Source organism: Phialemonium atrogriseum (assembly GCF_030411735.1).
Source record: "Phialemonium atrogriseum strain 8032-3 unplaced genomic scaffold QBC33scaffold_18, whole genome shotgun sequence".
NCBI classification, from domain to species: domain Eukaryota; kingdom Fungi; phylum Ascomycota; class Sordariomycetes; order Cephalothecales; family Cephalothecaceae; genus Phialemonium; species Phialemonium atrogriseum.
Window position 1 is genome coordinate 1 of NW_026848155.1, and position 20,465 is coordinate 20,465.

At 56.2% G+C, this 20,465-nt stretch overlaps 6 protein-coding genes across 6 annotated transcripts; 3 read left to right on the forward strand and 3 right to left on the reverse strand.

The window, feature by feature from the left end:
- Positions 1–1,405: 1,405 nt before the first annotated feature.
- QBC33DRAFT_543251 (uncharacterized protein) lies at positions 1,406–2,762 on the forward strand. Its single transcript, XM_060428358.1, has 2 exons — positions 1,406–2,382; positions 2,434–2,762. Exons 1-2 carry the CDS (start codon positions 1,568–1,570, stop codon positions 2,459–2,461), a joined length of 843 nt encoding a protein of 280 aa, XP_060281792.1. The 5' UTR covers positions 1,406–1,567; the 3' UTR covers positions 2,462–2,762.
- Positions 2,763–3,386: 624 nt separating this feature from the next.
- QBC33DRAFT_590121 (Bicupin, oxalate decarboxylase/oxidase) lies at positions 3,387–5,320 on the reverse strand (the record flags this gene model as incomplete). The annotated part of the gene is made up of 6 exons (XM_060431605.1): positions 4,858–5,320; positions 4,529–4,764; positions 4,277–4,470; positions 3,853–4,198; positions 3,660–3,781; positions 3,387–3,579 (listed from the first exon to the last, which is right to left on the reverse strand). Exons 1-6 carry the CDS (start codon positions 4,994–4,996, stop codon positions 3,387–3,389), a joined length of 1,230 nt encoding a protein of 409 aa, XP_060281793.1. The 5' UTR covers positions 4,997–5,320.
- Positions 5,321–7,196: 1,876 nt separating this feature from the next.
- Positions 7,197–8,970, forward strand: QBC33DRAFT_571274 (uncharacterized protein; the record flags this gene model as incomplete). Its single annotated transcript, XM_060430600.1, has 6 exons — positions 7,197–7,508; positions 7,580–7,818; positions 7,879–8,185; positions 8,251–8,312; positions 8,378–8,708; positions 8,783–8,970. The coding sequence occupies 6 exons, from the start codon at positions 7,197–7,199 to the stop codon at positions 8,966–8,968; spliced, it is 1,437 nt and encodes a 478-aa protein (XP_060281794.1).
- A 1,216-nt stretch (positions 8,971–10,186) lies between these two features.
- Positions 10,187–11,357, forward strand: QBC33DRAFT_425451 (uncharacterized protein; the record flags this gene model as incomplete). The annotated part of the gene is made up of 5 exons (XM_060424140.1): positions 10,187–10,339; positions 10,411–10,783; positions 10,913–11,030; positions 11,093–11,157; positions 11,227–11,357. Coding segments are annotated over 5 exons (840 nt in total), but the record flags the coding sequence as incomplete, so codon positions are not given.
- A 1,162-nt stretch (positions 11,358–12,519) lies between these two features.
- On the reverse strand, positions 12,520–14,793 carry QBC33DRAFT_124107 (acyltransferase family-domain-containing protein). Its single transcript, XM_060422007.1, has 3 exons — positions 14,442–14,793; positions 13,746–14,379; positions 12,520–13,654 (listed from the first exon to the last, which is right to left on the reverse strand). The coding sequence occupies exons 1-3, from the start codon at positions 14,481–14,483 to the stop codon at positions 12,882–12,884; spliced, it is 1,449 nt and encodes a 482-aa protein (XP_060281796.1). The 5' UTR covers positions 14,484–14,793; the 3' UTR covers positions 12,520–12,881.
- Positions 14,794–19,000: 4,207 nt separating this feature from the next.
- On the reverse strand, positions 19,001–20,300 carry QBC33DRAFT_590125 (NADP-dependent alcohol dehydrogenase; the record flags this gene model as incomplete). The annotated part of the gene is made up of 3 exons (XM_060431606.1): positions 20,042–20,300; positions 19,743–19,971; positions 19,001–19,649 (listed from the first exon to the last, which is right to left on the reverse strand). Exons 1-3 carry the CDS (start codon positions 20,244–20,246, stop codon positions 19,001–19,003), a joined length of 1,083 nt encoding a protein of 360 aa, XP_060281797.1. The 5' UTR covers positions 20,247–20,300.
- Between the last annotated feature and the right edge of the window lie 165 nt (positions 20,301–20,465).

The window sequence follows — 20,465 nt, forward strand, 5'->3', positions numbered from 1 at the left end:
TGACAAGGCAGCCCCCGGAGCGTAACAGCATAACCCCCCCCCCCCCCCCCTCGCCCCCCCCCCCCCCCCCCCCACCCCCCCCCCCCCACCCCCCCCCCCCCCCCCCCCCCCCCGAGCGCCGAATACTTGGCCGCGGCGATCCAGGCGCAGCTCGTGCAGGCGGGTGCAGTTGGCGGTGGAGTCGAACTCGAACCGGTCAAAGACCCGGCCGTGGTTGCGGATGTCGATCCTCAAGGCCTTTTTCTCTGCCCAGAACTAGCGACCTCGGTCGTTCCAGAATGCGAAGAGGAAGCCGGTATCGCGAGGATGGCGAAGGATGAACTCGAGAGTCTCTGACGCACCTCCGTCTGGGCAACTGCTAGTGCCCGATCTGCTCGCCTACATCAAGCACTTGACCTGGATGGACATTGTTGATATCAACACGCTTGGCACGCTGGATCAACTCCCAGAACCACCGAGTCCGGGGGATCACGTCAGGGCATTATAAAGGCAGGCCAAGTCACAAGCTCAGGCCCAAGCCAAAGCCCAAGCCCAGGAGCAACATCAGAACCAGAACCAGTGACTAACCAGCGGACAACTAATAAGGAATAAACAAATGAGCGTCAAGCCAAACATACGCCCCGAGAGCTTGACGTCGACCGATAAGGCCGTCTCCACGCCGAATACCAAGTCGGGCGGCTCAATCTCCTACTCGAGAAACGGGTCGGGGTCCACTAAGGCTCCGCCTCGACGCGGACGCGGAGGGTACTGGCGGAGTCGAGCAACGGGCCGCGGTCGAGCGCGTGCCCGTCGTTGTAGCAGCTCCGAGAGTTGCCCTGCGTGTCAGTCGTGATCGATGGCGAGGGTGTGGGGATTTTCCTAGCACGGCGAAATCCACACACAGGAGAATTCTGTTGCAATAATGGCAAGGAAAACTCAATTAAAGCCGGTGTTCAACAGTGAACCATCGCTGGGAAATTATTCCTAGGAACTATCAACGGTGATGTTAATTCCTTGAGGAACTCGTAGATGGCCGGGAAAGCGGAGCAAATATGTCGTAGGTAAGTACGTATGTAGGTTGGATTGACGCTCCACTTCTTTGTGGCTCTGCGGCCCTTTTTGCAACGCAAAGTTGCCGCATTGCCGTGGATTTGAGCTCGACCAACAGCGGGAATGGTGGCTGCGCAACGTGGCTGACGCGTCATGAAAGGCACTCGTTCTCGTTATCGTTTTCACGTGCCTGAGTCTGGGCAGGGCTGACGCTAGCGACAAGGTAGTGAGTAAGCGACTCGTACCGACAATATTCGGTACTCCCGATTGGCTACCAGCTCAGGGGAGGTCGTCGTTATCGCATTCGCTCTTGGCACCCCGCCAGGCGATTGGCGAGTCGTCGTCGATCGTCGAACCCCGGCGTACTGTAACCAATGCGGAGGCACTGGACAGTGAGCATGGCGGAAAACACTTCAGGGCCGGCAGACATGTACATAAAGTCGTGGTCAGAACCTCAAAACACAGACTGGGTTCTCACTTCTCTCTCATCTCGATTCCATCCATCTCAAATTTCCCCCTCCGCAACGCACATCCCTCCATGATGCATCGAGCCATCGACACATATGACCATATCTCAATCGCCGAGATTGTAATATATGTTCCCTTCCTCATCATTTCCGTGTTCCTCGGCTTCAGACATGGCTTCCGCAGGAGCGCCGGCTTCTACTTCCTCATCATCCTCTCTCTCGCGCGCATCATCGGCAGCGCCCTCCGGCTCGCCACCATCTCCGACGCCACCAACACAAACCTCTACGCCGGCTGGCTGACGCTGAACAACCTCGGCCTCTCCCCCCTCATCCTGACCCTCCTCAGCCTCGTCGCGCGCGTCATGGACAGCATCCACCGCAGCGGCGTGACGATCCTTCAACCCCGCTACCGGCGAGCCGTCGACACCATCCTCCTCGTGGCCCTCATCCTCAGCATCGTCGGCGGCACCCAGTCGACCTACGAGGTCACCGCCTCCTCGGGGGTGCAGATCCAGTACGCCAGCATCTCCCGCGTGGCCCTCGGCCTGATGCTCGCCGGCTACGTCCTGCTGTGCGTGCAGACGGCCATGGTCGCGCTCCGGCACTCGCTGATCGAGGCCGGCGAGCGCCGCGTCCTGCTGGCCGTCGCGCTTGCCCTGCCCTTCGTCCTCGTGCGCATCGTGTCGTCGTGCCTGCGCGTCTTCGCCGGCGAGACGGCTACCGTGTGGCGCTACCTCGGCATGGAGGTCATCATGGAGATTGTCGCTGTGACTATCTGCCTGGGCATGGGCTTGACGCTCAGGAGAGTCCCCAAGTTGCCTGAGGGGACTAGGATGGAGCAGAGGAGCGGGCGCAGGGGCGGACGCAGGAGTGGGCATAGGAACAGGTACGAGATGGTGAGCCCGCATAGGGACACAGCCGCTGACTATGTGCAAAGGTCGTCAAGGAACACACAGACGGTGTAGCTGGTGTATGGCATGACTTTGGATGATCATACTTTATGGGGAATTAGACAGGCTGTCAGTGCAGACACACGGGTTGAAATGATAAGAGGAGAGTGTTCATAGGGAATGGGGCTCGTGTACGGGGCAGTACAGGAAAAGGATTCCGGTGCTACTTTGGGAAGGGACATACTAGATTTTTGTCAAACACGTGGGTTGTGATTTACAAGGCAGTTGTGTTATTTAGATACCATCTTTGTTATATCATATGACCCGGCGAGGAGTATATATTGATCTGTAGCCTTGGAATTGAGTTTTAATAGTATTTGGAATTGATACGTCTCTCCAGTAAGTTGACAACCCTTAGTACCAGGTATCTAGAAGAAAAGCCAACGGACAATCCCGTCCTCCAACTAGTCACTTCAGATAGTGCCCCCGAGGTCAAAGTTTCCGGTTTATTTGCATGAAAGTCAGGTTATCACTCGACTTGTCGATTCTATCGTTGGAGGATTGTGGCCGGGTGTGAGCTGCTCACTTGTATCTCACGCCCATGGTGAGCCTGAAGGAAAGGCAATTGCCGCAGCACACAACAAGTGCCGAAACACGAACATTTACTTTCCGGTATTGTGCTGGTCACTTGTCTGTACGTAGAGATTCCTTCTTGTGAAGAGTCAGGTATCAAATTTAAGAATCATGATGAAATGCCAAGACCTCGTCGATACTATTCTAGCGGTCTCGTCGTAAGGTTCACGGGAATCCCTGGTCGGGCTTGAGTAATCACGAGTGGATTAATAAAATACGAATTACATTATAAGCCAGTGCATGGCGAGTTATGTGAGAACAAGGTAAACCTCGGTTTCTCAAGAAAAAACCCATTCGATACTTACACCAAGCCCTACCCCTGACAACAGCTTGACCGATTACCTGGCGCCCCTACCTCAAACGTGAATCAGGCAACCAAAACCTGCTTGTCCTTCTTCAACTGCTCCGCGAAGCTGATTGGCACCTTCAGTGTCTGCGCAACGAGATCCGCCGGAGTCAGGGCCAGCCACTGGGTCAATGGAATGTCAGCCACCCTGTCGGACTTGTAGATCTCGATCCAGACAAGGTCCTCGGTGTCGGAGGTGTTCTCAATGTAGTGCCTGCAACGGAAGATTAGAGAGGGTTCGGTTGGAATTTGAAGCAACAATTTGGCAAGTTGCAGGCCGCAATGTTCTCTCACCCTGAGTTATCCGGGAACGCAGCAGTATCGCCAGCGGTGAAGTCAAAGGTCCGCGCAGCACTGTTGCCGATGAAGACGGTGGCCCTAGCATGACCCTGGTGGAAGTAAAGCCACTCCTCAGCCTGATAGATGACGTGTCAGTACACATCATGAAAGACGCTGAATCTGGGAGGAGACATAGGGAGAGTCTTACGTTCGGATGCCAATGGAGCTCTCGGAGGCCACCAGGCTTGAGCGTCACAAAGGTTGCCGCAAGGGTCTTGCTGATGGGGAAGTTGGTCGAGTCAATCTTCCGGAACTCGCCACCTCCGCCGGGCACCTTCTCAGGAGGGTGCTGAAGGGTGCGGTAGACGTAGGAGCTGTCCCCTGAGAGGGTGCCAGCCGGTCCGTCGGTGACATTCCGAGTGCTGACCGTCCCGTTGAAAATGTACGGGTTTGGAGCAGGGACATTGTCGAAGACAGACGGGTCCACGCCGAAGTTCTTGGCGAGGATATGGCGCGGGGTGTGGGCAATCCAATCGTCAACCATGAAAGTCGTGCTGCCAGTGTGGAATCAAGTAAGTATGGGTCCATGGTAGGAGAGAATATAATAATGGGGCCAGACATGAAACACTGACCCAATCTTGTCAAAGTCGGCCTCGTCGAAGACCAAGAGATACTCATTCTCCTCGTCCAGCCCCTGGATTGTGTGTGCCGCGCCCTTGGGGAAGTACCAGATGTCGCCATAGCCGAGCTCCTCGACCTGGTATCGGCCGAACTCGTCGACAGCGCTGATAAGCACCCTTCCGGCGTAGACAATTCCCCACTCGGCCTAGAAAATGGCGTTAAATCGGAAATCTTCAGTTCCCCTGGGAGCCCTGTAAACGTACAACACGATGCCAGTGGAGTTCACGAACGGCGCCTTTGACGAGATGCTGTTGAGCGCCTGCAATGTCGTGGCTCGAGGGGAGATCTGTGATGACCTGCTCCCTGACCCAGCCACCCTTGAGGAGACGCGTCTTGGAGTCGGAGAAGCTCCACTTCACGTTCGGCACGACACCATTGTCGGTAGGCTGCTGGCCGAGATTGTCTGGATTCTGCAGGTCGAGCGCCCTGTTCGTTCCTCCTGCAGGACAACACCATGGGATGTTAGCAAGCTGTGCAATTTCCATAACTGTTGGGGTCGGGCCTCTTTCTTTGGAAGCAGAGAGAGACTTACCAAGAAGCGGCCCTCCTTTGCCATTGCCATCGTTTGGCTGACCATCGCTGAACCCGCCCTTCTGGCCATTCTGAGGTGCTGCAGAAGCGATGCCGAGCCCCAGGATGGATACCAGCAGGACTGGAAGTGTTGGGATCATGGTGGCTGTCACTTAAATCACTCAATCGCAAGAGAGGGAAGAGGGATAAGTGAAGGGAGAGAAGCTTCCTATCCTGCGGGACCGGCTCCTCCTCCATCTGGACGCAACCCTTTTAAAGCACCCACGATGCCGCATCGCGCCATCTGCGCGCTCCCACGTCCATTGCCAATCACACTTTTTGTTTACACGTAGGGGCACGGGGGTAAAATGAGAAGATCCCCGCGGACGTGATGTGTTTCCCCGGATGGCTCACGCCCACGCGTCCCACAATATGCATCCAAAATGGCGAATCCGGAGCTTCGACCTCCCAGCCTCTCGTCGACGACACGCTATCGAGAGCTGCACCGCTCCGGGGGCCTGGTCCACCTGGAGATCTACATTTACAATTGCCCATCTCGGTCTCTTTATCAGCACGAGGCTGCTGCCGTCCAGGGTCGATTTCTATTGAGATCTTCCCCGAGATCGCCGAAGTTGGCCGGGAGTTGCCAGGCACGGACTCTGTCGACAGATCTGGGGTCGATGTCGTGATCGGTCGGCCGGTCTTGGCACCGGCGCGGAACCCCCACGCTGACCTACCCAACTACCCTTGTCGAACGTCATGTGGCGTCTGATTGGTTCCTCTCCAGTCGCTCTCTCCGTGACAGGTCAACGACATGCCCTGGATTATTATTCAACTAATAGCAGCTAACGAGAGTCGGTCCGGCCCCTGTCCCCTGAAGCTTAAATACGCTTGTTTTTCGTCTGCATGCCTCGATCCCGGTTTGGGGGCGATCGGCGTGGCCTGCGCCCGGACGGGCTGTCCAAGATCCGGCACCTGAGCTTCGGCACTCTGATGCGGCCTTGCATAGACTCATCTTGATATGAGGAGCTGAACTTCACGCTGCAGGAACCTGGTATTCAAATCTTAACCTCGGCCCTTCTGAAATGAAGGGATTATGCGATCGCATACTTCTCATTCGTCAACACTACAGTGAATCAGTGATCTGGACAGGAACCCCCCACGATCAGGGCCCTGACCATCCTTTTCCCAGCAGCAAATCTGCAGATTCTTCCTCTCTCTCTGGTCTTCCCCGTGGCCAAGGGCCCACTTAGTGCCCAGATGCAAATCCAAGGCTGTGGGTGACAGATCGTCGTCACCTGCATCTGGCGATGCCTCCCCCCCCCCCCACCCCCCCCGGTTCTGGATGCGTCCTTGCGTCTGTCATCCCAACTTTCCTTGGTTTTCAGTGGCGCGTATGCCTTTGCCAAGCCAGCTAATGGACAACACCTCCTCCTCACCGATGACAGAATCGTGAAAGCCTGGTCCTGGGAGTCGTGTTTGGCAGATCAGTTCCTATTCTAGAAGTAGAGGTCGGCGACCTTCTCTTGCTTGCTCTCCATCGCGTGAGTCCGGAGCGTTTCTTCGAGACAGGGGGTTCAGGAACGTTTTGCTGAACATGTCTCAGTTTTCTTTGCCTTTGTTATCAAGAAGACTAAACTTCACTGGGCACGAGTGTGCATCCATATCACCGCCCCTTTACCGCTCCTACCGCTCGTCCAAATGGAAGAGGTGAAATTTGAAACTCTTCTTCTCTCTATCATGATGAGTATGAGGCTGTGAAAGAGAGCAAGTTCGGATACATGGCAGCAAGCGACTCAATATCCCATGACTTTGCCTGCCTGTAAGTCACGGCAGTCCAGATCGTACATACAAGCCCCTAGCCAAAGGAAGAATTCTGAGTGGCTAACTTCGATAAAAGATCGCACTAAAAATGCAGGGGCTGAAGAAACTGGTCGGGAAACAGGCTTGTCCGGTCTTACGTTTTCCACTCCCATCCGCAACGTTTCCCGACCTTCGAGGACTAGGACATCAAGATGGTGTGGGACGGCTAGAGGCTAGAGCAGAATTCCTCCTAGTTGGAAATAACGATAGTCGCCGGCGAGGATGTTGCCTTCGTGAGGCTGGATGATACCATTCCCACGATACTCCTCTGCTTGGTTTTGGAGTTGAAGGGGAGGGGGGGAGAGCATTGACACCCGCTGATGCGAGACATTCGAAGAAGATATATAAGGACGGAAACCTTCTCAATCTCTCTCACCCCTTCTCTGCATTCCACTGCAACACAGATCATCACAGATCATCACCTTCGAACCCATTCGAACCCATTCGAACCCATTCGAAGCCCCTTCTCGATCTCTTTTGCCACACCCCCTATTCACCATGCGGTCGACTACAGTTGCTGCCGCCCTCTTGGCCCACTTGGTTGCCTACGTCGCCGCCGGCGTGGCGCCAGTCGTGAAGAAGGCGCCGTTTGGTATCAGCCTGCCACCCCTGATCCCTTCCATCCCCGGAGTCACGGAGCCTCTAGCGTCCAACGCCCCGCCCCTCCCGATCCTCCAGCTCCCCACCCCTCCGCTTGAGAGCCCCCCCTTCACGGCGTCCAACATCAAGCCCAAGAAGATCGGGTACTTCTGGACGGGTTCCGGTGACAACATCCACAAGGACTTCTTGGTGACGGCCAGCTTGGATGACGTGAGTCCGATGTCCTGCTTTGGGTTATTATACATCTTACACCGGCTAATAATGGGAACCCTTGACCTTAGGACACCTTTGGCACAATCATCGATGTGACTGATGTCCCAACCAGCGGAAACTCGCCCCACCATCTCGGCCCGTCTGCTGATGGCAAGACCCTCGTTGGTGGTGGCCTGCTCTCCCTCCTGAAGACCCAGGACACTGCCTTCTACTTCGACGTGACCAACCCATACCGCCCGAAGTTCTCGCATAGCAACCGTGCCTTGTTGAGCTCCATCGTTGATGAGATCCGGGCCAAGCCTGAAGGGTATGCGTTTAGAGTAACTCCAAAACATCTGCTGGACCTTGACTGACCTGTAATTACCAGTGGTTTCTTCATCACCTACATGGGCAGTGCGGTCGGCACCTCCCCAGGCCGCCTTGTTGAGACCGATGCCAATGGTAACATCATCCACGAGTGGCCCGAGGATGTCGCGGGCGTGCTCAACATCCTTTCGGAGCAGTTCTCGCCTCACGGCCTGACCGTCGACTGGAACAAGAACATCATCATCACTTCCGACTTCGTCGTCCCCATCACCATCCTAAAGCCTACACTGGGCATCAAGAAGGCGAACACCCTCCGCCTGTGGGACCTCAAGACCCGGACCATCATCTCGACCATTACCATTCCCAATGTAAGGAGCATGCCCTTGTCCCTCGCGACCCACAGCCTTCCCAGCGCTAACCTCATCACCAACAGGGCCAAGGTATACAAGACGTGAAGTTCATCCCCGGCAATCCCGAGACAGCCGCACTCGCCTCGTAAGACTCTCCCAAAAATCCAGTAGAGCATCACCGTAAATACTAACATTGATGTCCCTCCACAGTGCCGTCGGCACCGGCCAGGTCTGGATCATCTACCCGTTCCGCAAGAACCCGAACGGCTCGCAGGGCGTGGCCGAGCTGCTGTACGACCTGGGCCCCAAGGCCAAGAACTCGCTCGCCATCTACTCGGACATCTCTGCCGACGGCAAGCTCGCCTACTTCACCATCACGCTCGGCAACCACGTCGCCGCGCTCGACATCTCGGACCTCAACAACGTCAAGCGCCTCGACGACCCGAATGAGCAGCAGCCCATCATCGGCCCCCACTACGTCAAGATCTCGCCCGACAAGAAGAACCTGCTCGTCACGGGATACTTTGTCCAGGCTGGTGATGTAAGGATTTGCCCCCCTCCCAAACCCCCTCTGGGGCTTTTTTGGATACAAATGACTAACCTGGTGGTCTCCAGATCTCGGTCGTCAACACCCCCGGCGACTACAAGGGCCACTGGATTGACATCCTGCCCAACGGCGCCCTGTCCTTCAACCGCACCATCGACTTCGAGACCATCTTCACCAGGGACCGCGGTGGCGCCCGTCCCCATTCGAGCGTCATCTTCGACCTGACCGACCCTGACCACCCTATCTACTACTGAGGGGTCCGGGGACCACGGCCTGTCGCAGATGGTGAGCTGGGGAGGTGGCGAGGTGTGGATTGGTGAACGCGGGTTATGACCCCCAATAGATTGCTACGTAATGTTTCTTTGGTAATGAGATGAGATTGGAGGATCTGGGTTAAGTGGTAGAAATAAATCCCAGACGTCTTTGGCTCTGTAATTATCCCATTAATACAAATCGCATCGCCGTTAATAAAGGCAGCAGCTTGTATCAGGAGCCACAGTTGCCGGTGATTCATCGACGCTGCAATCCAGAGTGGCCCTGCGCCGGGCCTCGGTGACGCTATCGAGTTGAATCCGCGAGGTTATTCCGCAGCGGCACAGCTTAGGATCAGGTGCGTCTTGTACACCGACAGCTGTGCCCATCATATGTGTAGTGCGTGTGACGTAGACATCAGTGCGAGTCCATCTCAGCAATAAAAGGCTCGTTCCCATCAAGGGCGGACACACTATCGATGACTTGCAGAAATCCCAACCTCAATTGTCCAAAAGCAAATGTTAAAAAATGGCCGAGCGACCCCCCTCAAGACAGACCAACGACGTAACTAGACTGCTTCAGTCGCTGTGCAACATCAGGTGTGGCCCAAATCTGGGTTCGACCTGCATGCGCCGTCCGTGGGTTGGGGTTTGAGCAGACAACACCAGCCCCTCGACCCCTCACGAGGTACCCGCCCCCCCTGGATACCCCTCCCACGCCCAGAACCGTCGGGGCATTCTCTCTGTGTCCTGTGTCCGAAGCTTAAAGCCCGCTAACCGCCGCAGGCACAATCGCAATTGCACCACACACGGCAGCCCCGCAACAGCCAGGAGACGCGGGCTTCGGCGCACGGCTCGTCCGCAAATGGCATGGTCGGTGGCTCAAGCGCGGCTCTGGTGGTGTGCGGACGGGCCCTTTTCGTCCCAAGTCGAACAAACATTCCCCAGATTTCGGGAGCGATGGCCCTGGAAAGATGGTTCTACGGTCCTGGAGGGGGTTAGGTGACGGCTGGGGGGAGTACTTATATCCATGGAGATCATTGCCAGGTGGGCCAGGCGGGTCCACGTTTTGCTACTATATGAGGATATTGTGAATCTTGTTCTCTTTTTTCTCCCGAGGCCAACGACGCTCGGCGAGGGATTGCTCCAGTCGCCTCAAACCTCGTTCCTTGATTGTGGACACTCCCTTCCACAGCAACAGCCTCGTCACTCCTCCCCGCAATGGACGGCACCGACGACCAAGGGCAGAAGATCCTCATCTCAACCTGGATCCTGCTCGTCCTCTCCGCCGCCTTCCTCCTCGCACGACTGTACTGCAAATGGACCGCCCACCGTGGCTTCTGGTGGGACGACCACGTCCTAATCCTCTCATGGGTAAAACCTCCTCCCCCTTAACCCCCCGCCCTGCCACAAACCCACCTCCCCTAACACACCCCGCCTCCCAGCTCGCCCTCCTCGGCACCGTCCTAACCACAACCTGGAGCGTCCCCCACGGCCTAGGCCAGCACGAATCCGCCCTGGCACCCACCTCGCTACCTCCGCTGTCCCTCGCCGCCAACCTGACGGCCACGCTGTCCATCGTCGCCGCCGTGTGGAGCAAGACGTCCTTCGCGCTGACGCTGCTGCGCGTCACGCGCGGCAGCCCCGCGCGGCGCGCGCTGCTGTGGTTCATCGTCGTGTCCGCAAACGTCGCCATGGGGCTCAACGCCCTGTTCATCTGGGTCCGCTGCCTGCCCGTGGCGCGGTCGTGGAACTCCACCGTCCAGGGCACCTGCTGGCCTGATAAGGTGTATCTGGCGTATGGCATGTTTGCTGCTGGTAGGTTTCCCCCCTTTGGTTTTCCTTTTCCCCCAGCGGGGTTATTGTTTGTGGCGGAACGGGGGTTAGGGACTTGATTCCGGGGGCAACGACTTGGGAGAATTTTCAGACTAACAAGACGCGGCGCAGGATACTCGGCTGCCACAGATTTCGTCCTGGCGCTCCTGCCGTGGCAGATGGTCTGGAAGCTGCAGATGAAGGGCAAAGAGAAGGTCGGCGTCGCCGTGGCCATGAGCATGGGGATATTGTAAGTGGGACAACTTTATACCCCCCTGAGAAGACCAGCCAGGCTAACATCCCATTCCCCAGCGCCGGCGTGACATCAATCGTCAAGACACTCGAGATCCCAGCCCTCGCGGCGGGAGACTTCACATGTAAGCCTCCCCCCAATCCCACCCAGTCCCATTATCCATCCCAGCACTAACCTCCCTTCCCCCGCAAAGACAACCTCACCGGCCTCATAATATGGGGCACAGCCGAATCAGCCGTAACCATAATGGCCGCCTCGATCCCCGTCCTCCGCACCCTCTTCCGCGACCTCCGCGTCTCCAACCGCCGGCGCTCCAACGACCACCACGCCGCGTCGTCGCGCATCACCGCCATTACCACTGCCACTGCCGGTGCCGGCGCGGGAGCGTCCAAGGCCTCCTCGGGGTCTCGGTCGACCGGGTCTTCTAGCAGTGCGCCGGGTTACGACGACGACGACGACGACGACGACTATGACTTCGACGGATCAGAAGAAGACGGACACGAGCTCGCAGAGGCCGGGGCGGACAGCCGGAGCGACGAGTGCATCATTGGCGATGCGGAGAAGGCGCCGGGGCGGATTATACGGAGCACGGTGGTTGAGGTGCGGTATCACGCTGCGGACGGGAAGGGGGATCCGCCGGGGGGTGCGACGTGCGGGACTGGGGATGGTTCCAAGTAGGTTAGTTGGTTGGTTGGTTAGTTAGTTTTTGATACCACGCTTTCTTTTTGTTTTTGTTGATTTTTAGCGCATGGGATGGGATGGGCATTGGGGTAATTTGACGATTTTAATAATCATGAGACAAAAACCAAAGGTTAAAACAACTTCTTTCTTGGATGGAAGACCTTCCGACGTTTGTACTATGTAAAGCTCAATAGAACTCGGCAGCGGGAGCCGACCCGGGCGCGGGCCATTATAGCCGGGACTCGGCAGTGTTTCCGGGCCGCGTGTGTCCCTGCGCCAAGATCCGTAGCATACAGTGTAATAATCGCTCTGTGTGAGGGAGGCGGACAGCGCAAGGGGGGAGAAGATCGTCGCTCCCTTTCCGACGGCAAGGGAGGGGAACGGAAGCCAGAGACGGGAGGGGAGAGTCCGGGACCAGCGGGTTGCATGGCAGAACATAGATGACGTCTCTCTTGGCCTCGCTTGGCAATCCGGGATGGGCTTGTTGATTCGTGCACGTGTTCACAGCAGTTGCCAACACGGATCATCGGCAGAGAAGCCCCCTGAATCAAGGGAGATCGAACACCAAGACCCGGGAGAGAAATTGTTGAACTGATTCAGCAGGTCGATATAAATTACAAAAGGAAATATGGGGCCCAGATGCCTCGCCATGTGAATAGATCTCCCAAGTCCGCGACCCGGAAAGAACCCGTTTGTAGAATGGTTAGAACTCCTAAATGCTTCGAATCCGACACTGCTCCTCGCTATGTACAGGACGGTCACTGCCCGCTCTCCAATGATATGCACCAGATGCACCCACGAGGAGATAAAAATAGAGGAAGAGGAGGGAAGAAAAAAGAAAATTGGTTATAGCAGGTGCGGCTAGGCGATGCAAGGTCCACGACCGGTTAGATGTCTCCGAACGCGCGTCCTTGTCGGGCCATCCATGGGTGGGCCCGGAACCTGAACACGGAGTTTCATCCGAAGGCCGGAAAATATGAGACAATATGAAGGCCAATCAAGGCAAAGGTTGGCGCGCATCGAAAGGCACAATGGGCGTTCCATCGTAAACGATGCAAATGACATCATCCCGGGCATCAGAAAATGTGTCCCGGAAGGGGGAGAGAAAGAGGGTTGCCCCTGGTGGTGGTGTTTCGTTCGGACCCCCGGCTCATTACTCATGAACTATCATGACGGTTGCCGTGCCCGGTCCGACTCCTCCGGCCTGAGGATTCCATCCGCGCATCCGTTGAGCAGCGGCTGTGCAAGGCCCTTCTCGGCCATTCCTTCCTTCCCATTGTCGTCGTCCTCAAACACCCTCTTCTCCAGCCACACGGTTATTTTGGCGCATGTGGTATCAACCCACTTCATCCAGGCCCATGCCGCCAGGTACGTCAAACTGACAAACACCACGACGGCCACCTGCTTGTGGCCCCTCGACAGCGGGTGCAGGAACTGGGTTTCCCTGGGATTCCCTTCCCCGTGGCTGCCGCGCAGTACGTACTTGTCGAGAGACACGCCGTAGACGATCCACATTCCGACGGTGCGCAGGATGGTGCCATGCACCAGGTAAACGGCAAACGAGTGCTGGCCGAGCCACATCAGCCAGCGGTTCGACATGGCCTCCCGTAGAACTGGCGACAGGAAGATGGCTAGGGAGCACATCTGCACGGCGGCCGAGGTCATGCGGCGCTGCGCGTAGCTGCCGAGCGGCACGAGGAGCGTGCCTCGGGTACCATCGCCGGCAGGGTCCACAAACATGTCGCGCATCTGCCGCGACCACGGCTGCCACTCCTCCCTTTCGTGCGGGTAGCTGCCAAGGTACAGGCCTATCGTGATGAGGATCGGGGCGACGATGTACGTGAGGATCCGGGACCGCGCGGCAAGGAAGTTTTGCGTCGGGCGGTGGAGGGACAACTCGGCGAGGAGTGTGCCGAGGGCGAGGTTCGAGCCGAATGTTTCTGTTAGCAACGGGGTTAGCATCGTAGCCCCTGCGCGAATCGCTGTCGGGGGGTGTGGAAGAACAGCTGGGGTGAGGGAGTTTGTACGCACCCGTCAAGGCAGCCGTGTTCGCCAACCAGTACGAGTACAGTAGCACATGGACCATAATCCGGTACTTGAATCGCATCCCAATTGTGGCCGCCAAGGTTAGATAGACCTGGAAGGCACCGATCAGCAACGGCCTCATGGCCCACTGGTGGCGGTCGTAGACATTCTCGGTGCTGGTCCAGGTGGTCAACAGGGAGCGCAATAACCTCCGGATGTGGCCATTGAAGGTGTTCACGGCCGGGTCTGGCGTGTCGAAGCGGACCCAGAAGCTATCGCAGTGGGCAGATGTTTGGTAGGCGCCAAGGAGCGACAGTACGAAGCTGATCAGGGTCGCAAAGACTGCCGGCAGCATCAGGCGCGGGGGCCGGCGGAAGGCGGATCGGGCTAGGCTGTGCAGCGACGCCGGGGTGTTGCCCTGCTGATAGGCCAGGCGCAGCGGCTTGTATGCACACACGAATCCTGTCAGAAACGCGAAGATGGGCACGCCAATCCGGCCCTGGAAGGGAATGCGGATGATGGGCAGCTGCAGGAACCGCGGCGGCACGTCGGGGCGGTCGCTGGGCCAGAACAGCGGAAAGTCCCAGGCCCGGGCCATGTGCGTCATGATAACGAGGAACGAGGTGATGCCACGGAGGCCCTGGAGCTGCTTGTTGGCATGCCATTGAGGAACGATTTTGTGTGCTCCAGCCAGCGACTTACCTCGACCCATTTGACGTTCCTCGAGTTCGATTTCGCCGACATGGCTACGGTGGGTGGGTGTGGTTGGTATTAAGCCCTTTGGCGAAGGGGCAAGAAACGAGCGAGAGGGGCCAGCGCGGCCGAGTTGAGACCTGCCGATTCTAAAGAAAGAAACGACGCGGTGCAAGTGCTACCGTCGACGGGGGCATCTAGCCCGGATTATTGGGTGACGGCGAGGCTCGCTTGTTCGGATACTCGCACGACGTCAGAGGAAGAGACCGCACTCGAGTTGGGGGCAGCTCTATCGCATCGGCGTGTCTCGTCGATAGAGAGTGGGGATCGGTCGACGGTCGGGATCGTTGGGGGCGAAGAGGGAAGGGTGCCGAAAGAGAGACGAAGAAATCAAAAGAAAATAAAGAGAGCCGCAATGGTCGTCTGTGAATTAGGGAGGTAGTTTGGGGGCGAAGGGGACTGACTGGGGACTGACTGGGGACCATGCGGGCGACCGAGGGAGGTCGTGCCAAGAGGTTCAGAGTCTTGCGCGGACCGTAATTTAATGATGAGGCCCCCCCGGCGTTACGTAGTAGTTCGCACGGAAGGGGGAAACTGAAAAAGGGAGGGAGAAATCGCCAAGACCTCTAGAATCCAAAAACCCTGCACGCCAGAGGGGCACTGCATGGACGATGATCTCGAGTCATCATTCCGCTAAAGGGGTATTACGACGTACTCTCCGCCTTGAAGAGTCGGGGGGGACTCTGGGGGACTTTGCTAAGCCAACTCTGTGTGTTTCAAAAGATGGATACAGGTCTTGGCAACATGTTTTTCGGGCGAAGGAGTGGACTGCGGCGGGTTTGTGGCGGAAAGTGGCTGTCAAGTCCCAGTGGAAATCGCTTTTGCCAAGACACTAAGTTACGAACTTTGATCAAATGGGTGAAGCACCTGCCTTAGCGATGCCCGTTGACTGGCTGAGGGCCCTCCATCCCCCTGCACAAGCTCCCAGTTTGCCGGCTGGTTCTCGAATCACGAAGTACGCATACCATACGGAGTCCTGTGGTACAGTACAAAAAACCGCTGGCTCGTAATCGCGTATGAGGACATGGTACTGTACCAGAAAATGCTCTGTCTGCTCAGCCTGGTGGGAAGGTGGACGTGTCCGGTCCCCTCTTTTGCGGCTCATGCCAGGGCGCAGGTTTTGAGGTGTCACCTATTTTGTTTAGGCGAGGCCCCGTCAAACGTATGTAAGTATGGGGTAGGTAATTAAATGATGAATGCGCTGATGCTGTCGGTTACTATGGCACAGGATGTGTGCCTTTCGGGTGCAGCAGAAGAGATTTCCGCCGTTCCCACCTTTTCTTCCCGTCATCCCCTTTTCACAAAAGCGCTTGTTTAATATTATGTTCCGGGTTCTTGGCACTTGGACCGTGGGCATACTCCTGAAGCCATGCCCTATTGAGCCTGGCGCTTTCAGAAGTGTGAGGGGTCCCTGTCCAACGATCCACACTGTAAATACTTTGCGATATGCACTGGCACTTCGCCTGACGATCATTATTATTATTTTGAATCACGGCGCCTGCAGATATAACAGCATATTGGCAACTGATTCGGGCCTGGAGGCTGCAACCCCTCTCTATCTATAATCACTAGATATTCCTACTGCAGACGGCTAGACGGAAATCGTCCGTCTAGATACCAAGGTTCGCATTCAGCGGGGCACTGTTGAATGACGTAATCGTCAAACGCCAAATCTCGACATTCAACGTGTCAACTCACCACTCAATTCCCCTGTTTTGCACGTGGACCCTGACTCCTCTTTTAAGTGGCCCTGTCCCAAGAAGATCAGCATGGAAAGAAACTCCGGAGCGAAGCCGGATGTCTCCGATCAAGCTTCAAAAACACGCAGGGTCGCGCATCAATCTTCCCAAGTACAGTACATACCTCTTAGAGCCTCTTATGGCTCGACCGGCTTCCAGATACTGTGGATAGCACGGCAACGGCTGTGTCGCCAATTAACTTTGGGCCCAAACGGCTAGGGAACACTACCCTAATTACGTTTAGGCACGAGTGAGTAGGGAAGACGCTTCTCAAAGACTCTCTCAAGCTCAGTATCCAATATAGATGACTCTCTTGGCACGCGTCGTATGTAGAAGAGGCTCATCCTGTCCCCATAGAACCGACACGTATCTGGCTTGCTCTGACGCGGCCGTCTCAGATAGAATACTCGCAAGAACTTGCATTTCTGGTGTATATTGACTTCAAGTCTCTCCACAGACACCATGCTGGCTGGGGGTTCATATTCATACCGCGGAATCTTCGCCAAGTCGTTCCATCACAGATCAGCAGTCCTCATGGACCATGCCACTACGCTTCCTTCAAGGATGGCAAGGAACACCAGACCAAAATGTAAACATGGCGGTCACCATCGCCTTCGCCATCCTCTTCTTAAACAACAATATGTCCCCCTCCTGCGCCAAGATATAATGCCCCGTCCGAACCCCCGGTGTTGAAACGATGGGTGACAACGGCGGTGCCAAGGATGGCGATCGTGATTATCACGGAGCGCTACCAGACATATCCCGGCACGGTCCCGGCACTGTCCCGCCGAGGTGTCCATGATTATCCGCGTAGATTTGAGAAGCAATGGCCGTGCAAATGCCAAGCACGATCCACCAGGCTGCCCAACGAGACAAATATCACTCTGGTTATTCGAACAACGGTCTCGACGACCAGCACCTCGAGAGCGAACAGCTCGCAGCGGCTGTAAGTCGCGTGATCGCCAGATCCAGAACCGCCGTAGGCGCTGGGAGTACTTACATCGAGTGCAGCCAGCGCCAAGACCGCCGCTTCGCAACCGGGGACATCGCAAATGGCGGCATCTGGAGTGAATGCGGAGGAGGCACGCAATCGCGGGGGAGGGTTCGCAATATAAGGGACTGCAGCGGGTCACATGTCAACGGCGCCGCATTTCTGGGGGGGGCCGACGGTTAATAAGGAAGCTCTCGTAGTTTGGCGGGAGGGGAACGGGAACGTCATGCGCGCCTTTTTTCGAGGGAAAGGAAACCCGAACCGGGTATGTGCCTTTAATTACCTGGTTCAAAATGGACCGGGCTAGGCGGTTCAGATAATTTGAATGTTGCTTCGGGGGTTAGGTTTTCCTGAGTTATAATTATATTAAAGGTCATTTTGCCCTCCTTGAACTGTGTAGTTGTTCCATCTCATTTGCTATTGCGAACCAGAGGCTATACATGCCTAAGAGCCAATTACTATTCAACTTGAACGGTTCCGGGTCAAGATTTTTGTCAGGAGTGCGGGCTACGATGGTGAAGCAGTCCATGCATGATTATATCCAGCCGAGAGACTTGTGACTCTCAACTAGGTAACCAATCATGCGATCAACGCTGACACGGTCCTCGTTGAATCCATTCTCCCTGACTTATCCAATCCAGCTTTGAATCTAGCTTCGTGTGCCAACCAGACATAGCCTGGTATTACTTTCTGAGTCGTATACTTGGGTCATGTTAACTAGTTTCCTCAGATCTCCCAAAGCCAGTCACCGTTCAACTCTATAGCTCTTCACCGGATTAGATTAAATTACAAGACATTTGAGGCTTCTCCCCAAATCACGGCAAGCCGTGCTCCGGAAACCCAGGGCCAACATTCGCCATACTGTCCAATTGTGGAACAGGTTGATGTTCCGTCATGGATCTCGAGTTAAAAAACCTGCTGGCAGTTGTTCGATGAAATCCTTTTTCGTCAAAGTTCGGCAACTGAGGACAAAGTGAGCGACATACGTGAAGCTACACTTTCCAAGGAGAAATACCCATGGTCTAATCAGTAGCTAAGCTATACGCACTCGTCTCCCTATAGGAGTGCGAATACTAAGTTGGTCGCGACGAGTAACGAGCTCTGTCCTTGGGACCGAATTCAAAAGCGATAGGCTGTGAAGTTGTCCGAGAGGCTACGGGACAACGGTTGATATGAAGCTATGGAGAATGTTGAGTTTGATCTGAATTTTACTATGTCTACCTTAATGAGGACCTGGATTTGCCGTTAAGTTTATCTCTGATGTAGCACCAGATGCAGTATGCACCTCTTAAATTTAACTACAGTGTTTCCACGGCAACCAATGGGTATACAACGTGCGGTTCTCATCTCGGGGACCGTAAAGGGTGGGGGATGATATTTCCACCTTACGAGCCTGCAAAGCAAATTGTTACGGAAGCATGGTCCCAGACATCCTGATTTACTACTCTCTTGAAGTCTTCCTCTGTTGTCCCACCCGCTGATCTACAGGGGTAGTTGGCGAAGCGACCCGCCAAGTTCCTTAGAAAAGGGGCACTTGAGTTGGTCCTCGTTTTTGCGTGCTGCAAACTGCATCGCAGTCATAGACCATTGCTTATCTACTATGTAATTTACGTATATTCAGCCAAAGCAGCAGCAAGGGCTTCGGCGCCAGCCTGCAGGACAGAGAAGCGGGCCGGAAGCAGTGTGGCGTAAAATTGAGTTTTCCGTCCAGCCTCAGACGACGCCATCTCCAAATGCGTCAGACTCCCAATTACTAATACCCCATGAAATAAGGCCTTTCACGCTCCGAACTGCTCCGCGTAGTTGGTCAGGCAGAACCGGTACCGCACGTCGTTCTTGTGCAGCCTCGACAAGATCTCGGCCAACTTCTTGTCGCTGATGGGCGCCTCCTCCACCCAGGGCTTGATGCCCTTGTCGGCGGCCAGCTGCAGCATCTCCAGCGTCTCCCGCCTGCTGCCCAGGTGCGAGCTGCCAAAGAAGCACCCGTTGCTCAGGAACGTCTGGCTGCGGACCTTGATGCCCTCGCCCTCGGGCAGGCCCACGCTGATCCACTTGCCGTGCACGTCGAGCAGGCTGAGGTAGGCGTCGAGGTCGAAGCCCTCGAAGCTGCTTGCCGTGCTGACGATCAGGTCGAACGTCATGGCGTGCGGCTCGTTCCAGCCCTTGTCCGCCGTCGCGAGGAACCCGTCGGCCCCCATCTTCTTGGCGTCGGCCTCCTTGGCGTGCGTCCGGCTGATGGCCCACACCTCGGCGCCTAGCGCCTTGGCGAACAGGATGCCGAAGTGCCCGATGCCGCCCAGGCCCACGATGCCGACCTTCTTGCCCGGCCCGGTGCCGTTGCGTACCAGCGGCGAGTAGACCGTCAGGCCGGCGCAGAGCATGGGGGCTGCGCTGGTGCTGGGGAGGGCGTCGGGGATGGGGAAGACCCTGCGAGAGGAAGATTAGCGGGGGACGATTGCACACGCCCCAAGGGGGTTGGGCTGGGCTTGGTGGTTGCTCAAAACCCTGAAGTCAACTTACCAGTGCTCGTGTGTCCTTACATGAGACGAGTAGCCGCCCTGAGACACGATGCCCGTGTCGGGCCACACAGCGCCGTAGGTATCAAGCTGGTGTTTGCAGTAGGTCTCGTTGTCGTTCTTGCATTGGCGGCAGTCCAGGCAGGAATAGCTCTGGGCGCCAACACCCACGCGCTGCCCCTCCTTGATGAGGGTCACCTTGGGTCCAACTCGGATGGCCTTGCCAACGATCTCTATTCGCGGAAGGGGTCAGCCAGGCACAGGCCACTTCACGACACGAGCATGACCCGCTCCGGAACATACCGTGCCCGACAGCGAGGGGGAACTTCTGCTCGCCCCATCCTCCGCTGATTGTGTGAACGTCACTCCCGCAGACACCGCAGCACTCAATCTTGACGTCGACATCATAGTCACCGAAGGGCTTCGGGTCGAACTCGTTCTTGTTGAATTCGAGCCAGGTTTCCGGTCCATTGACCTGGAAACCGGTGAACTTCTCGGGATAGGGCATATTTGGAATGGCGGGAAACGCAGAGAAGTCTTCAATTCAGTACGATACGGTTCAAGCAGGGTGTCAGAGTCAGAGGGAGAGAAATTGAAGCCCGGAGGGAGGGAGCAGAAGAAGAAGCAGAGAAGGAGAGCAGGTCAAAACAACGATGAGGGGTAGCTGCGACTTCAAATATGACGATCAGTCAACCCCACACTTCAATTTTTTATTCCACCCCTCGTG

What these genes read in the sequence shown, in the direction of transcription:
- QBC33DRAFT_124107 (XM_060422007.1), bottom strand. Translation starts at nt 14,483, where the DNA reads ATGTCGGCGAAATCGAACTCGAGGAACGTCAAATGGGTCGAG. An exon ending in GGAACGTCAAATGGGTCGAG is followed by an intron (nt 14,380 to 14,441) that starts GTAAGTCGCTGG and finishes AAGCAGCTCCAG; the next exon opens with GGCCTCCGTGGCATCACCTC. An exon ending in GAACACGGCTGCCTTGACGG is followed by an intron (nt 13,655 to 13,745) that starts GTGCGTACAAAC and finishes CGTTGCTAACAG; the next exon opens with AAACATTCGGCTCGAACCTC.
- QBC33DRAFT_543251 (XM_060428358.1), top strand. Translation starts at nt 1,568, where the DNA reads ATGATGCATCGAGCCATCGACACATATGACCATATCTCAATCGCCGAG. An exon ending in AGGAGTGGGCATAGGAACAG is followed by an intron (nt 2,383 to 2,433) that starts GTACGAGATGGT and finishes CTATGTGCAAAG; the next exon opens with GTCGTCAAGGAACACACAGA.